Raw genomic sequence first — 12,265 nt, 5'->3', positions numbered from 1 at the left:
GGGGAGAGACAGTCGGTGAGTAGAGTGCAGGGGGAGAGACAGTCGGTGAGTAGAGTGCAGGGTGAGAGACAGTCGGTGAGTAGAGTGCAGGGGGAGAGACAGTCGGTGAGTAGAGTGCAGGGGGAGAGACAGTCGGTGAGTAGAGTGCAGGGGGAGAGACAGTCGGTGAGTAGAGTGCGGGGTGAGAGACAGTCGGTGAGTAGAGTGCAGGGTGAGAGACAGTCGGTGAGTAGAGTGCAGGGGGAGAGACAGTCGGTGAGTAGAGTGCGGGGTGAGAGACAGTCGGTGAGTAGAGTGCAGGGTGAGAGACAGTCGGTGAGTAGAGTGCAGGGTGAGAGACAGTCAGTGAGTAGAGTGCAGGGTGAGAGACAGTCGGTGAGTAGAGTGCAGGGTGAGAGACAGTCCGTGAGAGACAGTCGGTGAGTAGAGTGCAGGGTGAGAGACAGTCGGTGAGTAGAGTGCAGGGTGAGAGACAGTCGGTGAGTAGAGTGCAGGGTGAGAGACAGTCGGTGAGTAGAGTGCAGGGGGAGAGACAGTCGGTGAGTAGAGTGCAGGGGGAGAGACAGTCGGTGAGTAGAGTGCGGGGGAGAGGTCTTGGGGGCACCTTGAACCTTCACCTTGAGAAAAGAAAGTTATGGACGTGAGTGGAGTTGAGAAAGTTTTGGAGGCCGGAGAGGAGGAGGGGAAGGGGCGCGGGAGGAGGAGGAGGAGGAGGAGGAGGAGGAGGGTGAGGCTCTGTGTCTGCAGACATTGTGAGGAGGAAGCGGCTCTCACAGTCCCCCGGACCCTGATGACATGACGGCCCTGAACCTGGACACCTACAGCCTGTCCCTCATCACCGCCAAGGAGGACATCCTCAGCGACAGGAGCTCCACCGACTGGTGAGGACGGAGGATGGTACCGGTACTGATACTGGTGCTGGTACTAAAACTGGTGCTGGTACTAATACTGATACTGGTACTGGTGCTGGTGCTCGTACTGGTGCTGGTACTGATACTGGTGCTGGTACTGATGCTGGTACTGATACTGGTGCTGGTACTAATACTGGTGCTGGTACTGATACTGGTGCTGATACTGGTGCTGGTGCTGTTACTAATACTGCTGCTGGTACTGATACTGGTACTGATACTAGTGCTGATACTGGTGCTGGTGCTGGTACTGATGCTGGTACTGATACTGGTGCTGGTACTGATACTGGTGCTGGTACTAATACTGGTGCTGGTACTGATACTGGTGCTGATACTGGTGCTGTTACTAATACTGCTGCTGGTACTGATACTGGTGCTGGTACTGATACTAGTGCTGATACTGGTGCTGGTACTGATACTGGTACTGGCTCTAGTACTGGTTCTAATACTAGTGCTGGTACTGATACTGGTACTAGTTCTGGTACTGATACTGGTATTGATACTGGTTCTGGTTATAATACTGGTTCTGATACTGGTCCTGGTTCTAATACTGGTATTGATACTGGTTCTGGTTCTAATACTAATTCTGGTACTGATACTGTTGCTGGTACGGATACTGGTGCTGATACTGATACCAGTACTGGTATTTATTCTGGTTCTAATACTAGTGCTGGTACTGATACAGGTTCTAGTACTGTTACTAGTGCTGCTACTGATACTAGTATTGATACTGGTTCTGGCTCTAATACTGGTTCTGGTACTGATACTGGTCCTGGTTCTAATACTGGTATTGATACTGGTCCTGGTTCTAATAGTGCTGATACTGATACTAGTGCTGGTACTGATACTGGTATTGATACTAGTACTGGTTCTGGTTCTAATAGTGCTGATACTGGTGCTGGTACTGATACTGGTACAGGTATTGATACTGGTATTGTCTATTGATACTGGTTCTGGTTCTAATACCAGTGCTTGTACTGATACTGGTTCTAATACTAGTGCTGGTACTGATGCTGATACAGATACTGGCACTAGTTCTGGTACTGTTGAGTATACTGGTATTTATAGATGTGTTGTGTATGTATTGAGGAGTGCTCACCTATAGGTATGTGTACTGTGCTGTGTACATATAGAGGAGTGCTCACCTATAGATATGTGTACTATGCTGTGTACATATAGAGGAGAGCTCACCTATAGATATGTGTACTGTGCTGTGTACATATAGAGGAGAGCTCACCTATAGGTATGTGTACTGTGCTGTGTACATATAGAGGAGAGCTCACCTATAGATATCTGTACTGTGCTGTGTACATATAGAGGAGAGCTCACCTATAGATATCTGTACTGTGCTGTTTACATATAGAGGAGAGCTCACCTATAGATATGTGTACCATGCTGTGTACATATAGAGGAGAGCTCACCTATAGGTATGTGTACTGTGCTGTGTACATATAGAGGAGAGCTCACCCATAGATATCTGTACTGTGCTGTGTACATATAGAGGAGAGCTCACCTATAGGTATGTGTACTGTGCTGTTTACATATAGAGGAGAGCTCACCTATAGATATGTGTACCATGCTGTGTACATATAGAGGAGTGCTCACCTATAGGTATGTGTACTGTGCTGTGTACATATAGAGGAGAGCTCACCTATAGATATCTGTACTGTGCTGTGTACATATAGAGGAGAGCTCACCTATAGGTATGTGTACTGTGCTGTGTACATATAGAGGAGAGCTCACCTATAGATATCTGTACTATGCTGTGTACATATAGAGGAGAGCTCACCTATAGATATCTGTACTGTGCTGTTTACATATAGAGGAGAGCTCACCTATAGATATGTGTACCATGCTGTGTACATATAGAGGAGAGCTCACCTATAGGTATGTGTACTGTGCTGTGTACATATAGAGGAGAGCTCACCTATAGATATCTGTACCATGCTGTGTACATATAGAGGAGAGCTCACCTATAGGTATGTGTACTGTGCTGTGTACATATAGAGGAGAGCTCACCTATAGATGTTTGTACTATGCTGTATACATATAGAGGAGTGGTGATCTATGTGTACTGTGCTGTGTACATATAGAGGAGAGCTCACCTATAGATATGTGTACTGTGCTGTGTACATATAGAGGAGTGCTCACCTATAGATATGTGTACCATGCTGTGTACATATAGAGGAGTGCTCACCTATAGATATGTGTACCATGCTGTGTACATATAGAGGAGAGCTCACCTATAGATATGTGTACTGTGCTGTGTACATATAGAGGAGAGCTCACCTATAGATATCTGTACCATGCTGTGTACATATAGAGGAGAGCTCACCTATAGATATCTGTACCATGCTGTGTACATATAGAGGAGAGCTCACCTATAGATATCTGTACCATGCTGTGTACATATAGAGGAGAGCTCACCTATAGATATCTGTAATATGCTGTGTACATATAGAGGAGAGCTCACCTATAGATATCTGTACCATGCTGTGCACATATAGAGGAGTGCTCACCTATAGATATCTGTACTATGCTGTGAACATATAGAGGAGAGCTCACCTATAGATATCTGTACTATGCTGTGTACATATAGAGGAGAGCTCACCTATAGATATCTGTACTGTGCTGTGTACATATAGAGAAGTGGTCACCTATAGATATCTGTACTGTGCTGTGTGCATATAGAGAAGTGGTCACCTATAGATGTATGTACTGTGTACATATAGAAAAGTGGTCACCTATAGATTGCTGTGCTGTGTACATATAGAGGAGAGCTCACCTATAGATATCTACTGTGCTGTGTACATATAGAGGAGAGCTCACCTATAGATGTTTGTACTATGCTGTATACATATAGAGGAGTGGTGATCTATAGATGTCTGTACTGTGCAGTGTACATATAGAGGAGATCTCACCTAAAGATATCTGTACTATGTACATATAGAAGAGTGGTCACCTATAGCTCTGTACTATGCTGTGTACATATGGAGAAGTGGTCACCTGTAGATATCTGTACTGTGCTGTGTACATATAGAGGGGTGGTCACCTATAGATGTCTGTACTGTGGACATATAGAGGAGTGGTCACCTATAGATGCCTGTACTAGGCTGTGTACATAGAGAGGAGAGCTCACCTGTAGATTTCTGTACTCTGCTGTGTACATATAGAGGAGAGCTCACCTATATATGTCTGCTGTGCTGTGTACACATAGAGAAGTGGTCACCTATAGATGTTTGTACTATGCTGTATACATATAGAGGAGTGGTCACCTATAGATGTCTGTACTATGCTGTGCACATATAGAGGAGAGCTCACCTATAGATGTCTGCTGTGCTGTGCACATATAGAGGAGAGCTCACCTATAGATGTCTGTACTGTGCTGTGTACATATAGAGGGCATGGATGCATAAATCTGCACGCCCTTAAACAAATTCTTTGCTGCTGTCCCTGTGAATGTCTGGCGTGTACGGCGCCCTCTTCAGGTCACCACAGATTGCGGGTGCATCTCCTGTGTACGGCGTCCTCTTCAGGTCACCACAGATTGCAGGGACATCTCCTGTGTACAGCGTCCTCTTCAGGTCACCATAGATTGCGGAGACATCTCCTGTGTACAGCGTCCTCTTCAGATCACCACAGATTCCGGGGACATCTCCTGTGTACAGCGTCCTCTTCAGGTCACCACAGATTGCGGGGACATCTCCTGTGTACAGCACCCTCTTCAGGTCACCACAGATTGCGGGGTCATCTCCCGTGTACAGCGCCCTCTTCAGGTCACCACAGATTGCGGGGACATCTCCTGTGTACAGCGTCCTCTTCAGATCACCACAGATTGCGGGGACATCTCCTGTGTACAGCGCCCTCTTCAGGTCACCACAGATTGCGGAGACATCTCCTGTGTACAGCGTCCTCTTCAGGTCACCACATATAGAGGGGACATCTCCTGTGTACAGCGCCCTCTTCAGGTCACCACAGATTGCGGGACATCTCCTGTGTACAGCGCCCTCTTCAGGTCACCACAGATTGCGGGACATCTCCTGTGTACAGCGTCCTCTTCAGGACACCACAGATTACGGGGACATCTCCTGTGTACAGCGTCCTCTTCAGGTCACCACAGATTGCGGGACATCTGTGTACAGCGCCCTCTTCAGGTCACCACAGATTGCGGAGACATCTCCTGTGTACAGCGTCCTCTTCAGGTCACCACATATAGAGGGGACATCTCCTGTGTACAGCCCCCTCTTCAGGTCACCACAGATTGCGGGGACATCTCCTGTGTACAGCGTCCTCTTCAGGTCACCACAGATTGCGGAGGCATCTCCTGTGTACAGCGCCCTCTTCAGGTCACCACAGATTGCGGGACATCTCCTGTGTACAGCGTCCTCTTCAGGTCACCACATATAGAGGGGACATCTCCTGTGTACAGCCCCCTCTTCAGGTCACCACAGATTGCGGGGACATCTCCTGTGTACAGCGTCCTCTTCAGGTCACCACAGATTGCGGAGGCATCTCCTGTGTACAGCGCCCTCTTCAGGTCACCACAGATTGCGGGACATCTCCTGTGTACAGCGTCCTCTTCAGGTCACCACATATAGAGGGGACATCTCCTGTGTACAGCCCCCTCTTCAGGTCACCACAGATTGCGGGGACATCTCCTGTGTACAGCGTCCTCTTCAGGTCACCACAGATTGCAGGGACATCTCCTGTGTACAGCGCCCTCTTCAGGTCACCACAGATTGCGGGACATCTCCTGTGTACAGCGCCCTCTTCAGGTCACCACAGATTGCGGGGACATCTCCTGTGTACAGCGTCCTCTTCAGGTCACCACAGATTGCGGGGACATCTCCTGTGTACAGCGCCCTCTTCAGGTCACCACAGATTGCAGGGACATCTCCTGTGTACAGCGTCCTCTTCAGGTCACCACAGATTGCGGGGACATCTCCTGTGTACAGCGCCCTCTTCAGGTCACCACAGATTGCGGGGACATCTCCTGTGTACAGCGTCCTCTTCAGGTCACCACAGATTGCAGGGACATCTCCTGTGTACAGCGCCCTCTTCAGGACACCACAGATTGCAGGGACATCTCCTGTGTACAGCGTCTTCTTCTTGTCACCACAGATTGCGGGGGCATCTCCTGTGTACAGCGCCCTCTTCAGGTCACCACAGATTGCGGGGACATCTCCTGTGTACAACGTCCTCTTCAGGTCACCACAGATTGCGGGACATCTCCTGTGTACAGCGCCCTCTTCAGGTCACCACAGATTGCAGGGACATCTCCTGTGTACAGCGTCCTCTTCAGGTCACCACAGATTGCGGGGACATCTCCTGTGTACAGCGTCCTCTTCAGGTCACCACAGATTGCGGGGACATCTCCTGTGTACAGCGTCCTCTTCAGGTCACCACAGATTGCAGGGACATCTCCTGTGTACAGCGCCCTCTTCAGGACACCACAGATTGCAGGGACATCTCCTGTGTACAGCGCCCTCTTCAGGTCACCACAGATTGCGGGGACATCTCCTGTGTACAGCGTCTTCTTCTTGTCACCACAGATTGCAGGGACATCTCCTGTGTACAGCGTCCTCTTCAGGACACCACAGATTGCGGGGACATCTCCTGTGTACAGCGTCCTCTTCAGGTCACCACAGATTGCGCGGACATCTCCTGTGTACAGCGCCCTCTTCAGGTCACCACAGATTGCGGGGACATCTCCTGTGTACAGCGTCCTCTTCAGGTCACCACAGATTGCGGGGACATCTCCTGTGTACAGCGTCCTCTTCAGGTCACCACAGATTGCGGGGACATCTCCTGTGTACAGCGTCCTCTTCAGGACACCACAGATTGCTGGGCCTCTCCTGTGTACAGCGCCCTCTTCAGGTCACCACAGATTGCGGGAACATCTCCTGTGTACAGCGTCCTCTTCAGGTCACCACAGATTGCGGGGACATCTCCTGTGTACAGCGTCCTCTTCAGGACACCACAGATTGCAGGGACATCTCCTGTGTACAGCGTCCTCTTCAGGACACCACAGATTGCGGGGACATCTCCTGTGTACAGCGTCCTCTTCAGGACACCACAGATTGCGGGGACATCTCCTGTGTACAGCGTCCTCTTCAGGACACCACAGATTGCGGGGACATCTCCTGTGTACAGCGCCCTCTTCAGGACACCACAGTTTGCGGGGACATCTCCTGTGTACAGCGTCCTCTTCAGGTCACCACAGATTGCGGGGACATCTCCTGTGTACAGCGTCCTCTTCAGGACACCACAGATTGCTGGGCCTCTCCTGTGTACAGCTCCCTCTTCAGGTCACCACAGATTGCGGGAACATCTCCTGTGTACAGCGCCCTCTTCAGGTCACCACAGATTGCGGGGGCATCTCCTGTGTACAGCGTCCTCTTCAGGTCACCACAGATTGCGGGACATCTCCTGTGTACAGCGTCCTCTTCAGACACCACAGATTGCGGGGGCATCTCCTGTGTACAGCGTCCTCTTCAGGTCACCACAGATTGCGGGGGCATCTCCTGTGTACAGCGTCCTCTTCAGGTCACCACAGATTGCAGGGACATCTCCTGTGTACAGCGTCCTCTTCAGGACACCACAGATTGCAGGACATCTCCTGTGTACAGCGTCCTCTTCAGGACACCACAGATTGCGGGGACATCTCCTGTGTACAGCGTCTTCTTCTTGTCACCACAGATTGCAGGGACATCTCCTGTGTACAGCGTCCTCTTCAGGACACCACAGATTGCAGGACATCTCCTGTGTACAGCGTCCTCTTCAGGACACCACAGATTGCGGGGACATCTCCTGTGTACAGCGTCTTCTTCTTGTCACCACAGATTGCAGGACATCTCCTGTGTACAGCGTCCTCTTCAGGACACCACAGATTGCGGGGACATCTCCTGTGTACAGCGTCTTCTTCTTGTCACCACAGATTGCAGGGACATCTCCTGTGTACAGCGTCCTCTTCAGGTCACCACAGATTGCGGGGACATCTCCTGTGTACAGCGCCCTCTTCAGGACACCACAGATTGCGGGGACATCTCCTGTGTACAGCGCCCTCTTCAGGTCACCACAGATTGCGGGAACATCTCCTGTGTACAGCGCCCTCTTCAGGTCACCACAGATTGCGGGGACATCTCCTGTGTACAGCGCCCTCTTCAGGTCACCACAGGTTGCCCCTTGATTCACGTCTGGCCATAAGGTGCTGAGGTAAAATTGTCTATCTGCACTGTGAATAATCCCCTCCCCCTTGGATAAAGCTCCAGTTTCAGAGCCCGCAGCTGCTCCCACCATGCCTCACTGTGGAGATGGGGGTCTTCTGGTGAATCGCAGTGTCGGCTGTACACCTTCTAGAATTACGTCCACAAAGTTCACCCTCGGTCTCATCAGACAGGACACGTTTCTGCTTCTGGCCAACATGATGGAGGCTCTGGCAGCCGAGGTTGTGAATGTTCTTATGTGTTAGAAAATGCTTCTGTGTCCCGCCGACCCACAGGCCGGACATATGAAGAATACAGGAGATTGTTGTCACATGCAGGTCACAATCAGGACTGGCCAGAAATTCCTGCAGCTCCTCTAATGTTGCTGTCTGCCTCCAGCACTAATGTTCTTCTTGTCTTTTCTTCATTTGTGTCCAGTTCTTGGTAATGTCCTTGTGGTGCCGGATTTCAGCCCCTTCCTGATGATGTCTTCACAGTGTCCATGATGGATATCGTACCTGGAAATGTATTTGTCCCTTCTACTGATTGACAACTTTCCACAGTGAGATCCTTTGCTGTGTTGTCAGGTGTTTGCGAACCAGAAAATGTCAGGGAAATTCTCCTAGAGCAGCGACACTTTGTCTGGGGTTAATCAGAATGACTGACTGTGCAAGACAACGGCCGAGCACTGACTACTATGTAACATGGGGGAAAATTCACAGCCAAGATTATAAGAGGGTGCTCACACTTATGCAACCATGTTATTGTGATTTTATTATTTTTATGTTCCCCTCAGAATGATTTCAGCGGCTTTGTTCAGATTGTGGGCGACATTGAAATGACCCATCTTGACAGGATTATTGTACAGGGTGTGTAGACTTTTGATAGCTCTTTCTGGTGGTGATGTATGTAGTGTGGCCGGCCCACATGTACATGGTCTTTATCTGGGGTATACATGGTAGAGTGCTAGCTCTGCGGACGAGCGTCCTTCTGACCGGTGACCCCCGGACCTTGTTTCCTGCTCACAGTGGGTTTTCAGTAAAAGTTTAGTTATGGTTAATATTTACCCGAGATGGCGGTGACAGGTGAGGAGTCACATGACCTCAGGTGTGGCCCCTCTCGCACTATCAGGGGCCCGATCACTGCTCCCATCCATCATTGTCACTTTTATCTGCGCCCGGGACCGAGGACTGTGACTGCTGCTACGTAGGAAGCTGCGCCCGGGGCAAAGGGCTCTGTGCCAGGATTCATGGCCCCCTGGAGGTGGTGGTGGCACAACGAGCCGCGTAGAGGGGGACGGTGCGGAGCAGAGTGCAAGATATGGCAGAACAGAGAACCGTGCAGAGGGGGACGGTGCGGAGCAGAGTGCAAGATATAGCAGAACAGACAACCGCGCAGAGGGGGACGGTGCGGAGCAGAGTGCAAGATATGGCAGAACAGAGAACCGTGCAGAGGGGGACGGTGCGGAGCAGAGTGCAAGATATAGCAGAACAGACAACCGCGCAGAGGGGGACGGTGCGGAGCAGAGTGCAAGATATGGCAGAACAGAGAACCGCGCAGAGGGGGACGGTGCGGAGCAGAGTGCAAGATATAGCAGAACAGAGAACCGCGCAGAGGGGGACGGTGCGGAGCAGAGTGCAAGATATGGCAGAACAGAGAACCGTGCAGAGGGGGACGGTGCGGAGCAGAGTGCAAGATATAGCAGAACAGAGAACCGCGCAGAGGGGGACGGTGCGGAGCAGAGTGCAAGATATAGCAGAACAGCGAGTCGCGCAGAGGGGGACGGTGCGGAGCAGAGTGCAAGATATAGCAGAACAGCGAACCGCGCAGAGGGGGGACGGTGCGGAGCATAGTGCAAGATATGGCAGAACAGAGAACCGCGCACAGAGGGGGACGGTGCGGAGCATAGTGCAAGATATAGCAGAACAGCGAACCGCGCAGAGGGGGGACGGTGCGGAGCATAGTGCAAGATATAGCAGAACAGAGAACCGCGCGGGGGGGGGACGGTGCGGAGCAGAGTGCAAGATATAGCAGAACAGCGAGCCGCGCAGAGGGGGACGGTGCGGAGCAGAGTGCAAGATATGGCAGCACAGCGAGCCGCGCAGAGGGGGACGGTGCGGAGCAGAGTGCAAGATATGGCAGCACAGCGAGCCGCGCAGAGGGGGACGGTGCGGAGCAGAGTGCAGGACATGGCAGAACAGCGAGCCGCACAGAGGGGGGACGGTGCGGAGCAGAGTGCAAGATATGGCAGAACAGAGAACCGCGCAGAGGGGGACGGTGCGGAGCAGAGTGCAAGATATGGCAGCACAGCGAGCCGTGCAGAGGGGGGACGGGACAGTGCGGAGCAGAGTGCAAGATATAGCAGAACAGAGAACCACCCAGAGGGGGGACGGTGCGGAGCAGAGTGCAAGATATAGCAGAACAGAGAACCACGCAGAGGGGGGACGGAGCGGAGCAGAGTGCAAGATATAGCAGAACAGCGAGCCGCGCAGAGGGGGACGGTGCGGAGCAGAGTGCAAGATATGGCAGCACAGCGAGCCGCGCAGAGGGGGGACGGTGCGGAGCAGAGTGCAAGATATGGCAGCACAGCGAGCCGCGCAGAGGGGGACGGTGCGGAGCAGAGTGCAAGATATGGCAGCACAGCGAGCCACGCAGAGGGGGACGGTGCGGAGCAGAGTGCAAGATATAGCAGAACAGCGAGCAGCGCAGAGGGGACGGTGCGAAGCAGAGTGCAAGACATGGCAGCACAGGGAACCGCGCAGAGGGGGACGGTGCGGAGCAGAGTGCAGGACATGGCAGAACAGAGAACCGTGCAGAGGGGGGACGGTGCGGAGCAGAGTGCAAGATATAGCAGAACAGCGAGCCGTGCAGAGGGGGGACGGTGCGGAGCAGAGTGCAAGATATAGCAGAACAGAGAACCGCGCACAGAGGGTCAGTGCGGAGCAGAGTGCAAGACATGGCAGAACAGAGAACCGCGCGCGGGGGGGGGGGGGAACGGTGCGGAGCAGATTGCAAGATATAGCAGAACAGCGAACAGCGCAGGGGGGACGGTGCGGAGCAGAGTGCAAGATATAGCAGAACACCGAGCTGCGCAAAGGGGGGACGGTGCGGAGCAGAGTGCAAGATATAGCAGAACAGAGAACCGTGCAGAGAGGGACGGTGCGAAGCAGAGTGCAAGATATGGCAGCACAGGGAACCGCGCAGAGGGGGGACGGTGCGGAGCAGAGTGCAGGACATGGCAGAACAGAGAACCACGCAGAGGGGGGACGGTGCGGAGCAGAGTGCAGGACATGGCAGAACAGAGAACCACGCAGAGGGGGGACGGTGCGGAGCAGAGTGCAAGATATAGCAGAACAGACAACCGCGCACAGAGGGTCGGTGCGGAGCAGAGTGCAAGATATAGCAGCACAGCGAACAGCGCAGGGGGGGGGACGGTGTGGAGCAGAGTGCAAGATATAGCAGAACAGAGAACCGCGCAGAGGGGGACGGTGCGGAGCAGAGTGCAAGATATGGCAGCACAGCGAGCCGTGCAGAGGGTGTCTGTGCGGAGCAGAGTGCACGATATAGCAGAACAGAGAACCGCACAGAGGGGGAACGGTGCGGAGCAGAGTGCAAGATATAGCAGAACAGAGAACCGTGCAGAGGGGGACGGTGCGGAGCAGAGTGCAAGATATAGCAGAACAGAGAACCGCGCAGAGGGGGACGGTGCGGAGCAGAGTGCAAGATATGGCAGCACAGCGAGCCGTGCAGAGGGTGTCTGTGCGGAGCAGAGTGCACGATATAGCAGAACAGAGAACCGCACAGAGGGGGAACGGTGCGGAGCAGAGTGCAAGATATAGCAGAACAGAGAACCGTGCAGAGGGGGACGGTGCGGAGCAGAGTGCAAGATATAGCAGAACAGAGAACAACGCAGAGGGGGGACGGTGCGGAGCAGAGTGCAAGATATGGCAGAACAGAGAACCGCGCAGAGGGGGGACGGAGCGAAGCAGAGTGCAAGATATAGCAGAACAGCGAACCGCGCAGAGGGGGGACGGTGCGGAGCAGAGTGCAAGATATGGCAGCACAGGGAACCGCGCAGAGGGGGGACGGTGCGGAGCAGAGTGCAAGATATAGCAGAACAGCGAACCGCGCAGAGGGGGGACGGTGCGGAGC

The 12,265-nt window shown here is 52.8% G+C and overlaps 1 protein-coding gene across 1 annotated transcript in view; it reads left to right on the top strand.

Moving 5' to 3' along the window:
- The first annotated feature begins 743 nt into the window (after window positions 1-743).
- Window positions 744-12,265, top strand: part of LOC138657309 (mucin-6-like) — a 66,811-nt gene continuing 55,289 nt past the window's right edge. The window contains exon 1 of the mRNA XM_069745015.1: window positions 744-881. Coding sequence (XP_069601116.1) covers window positions 796-881 — 86 coding nt within the window. The 5' untranslated portion in view covers window positions 744-795. The remainder of the gene's footprint in view (window positions 882-12,265) is intronic.

Source organism: Ranitomeya imitator, chromosome 1 (assembly GCF_032444005.1).
Source record: "Ranitomeya imitator isolate aRanImi1 chromosome 1, aRanImi1.pri, whole genome shotgun sequence".
Taxonomy (NCBI): Eukaryota; Metazoa; Chordata; class Amphibia; order Anura; family Dendrobatidae; genus Ranitomeya; species Ranitomeya imitator.
This window is presented reverse-complemented; position numbering and strand designations above follow the sequence as displayed.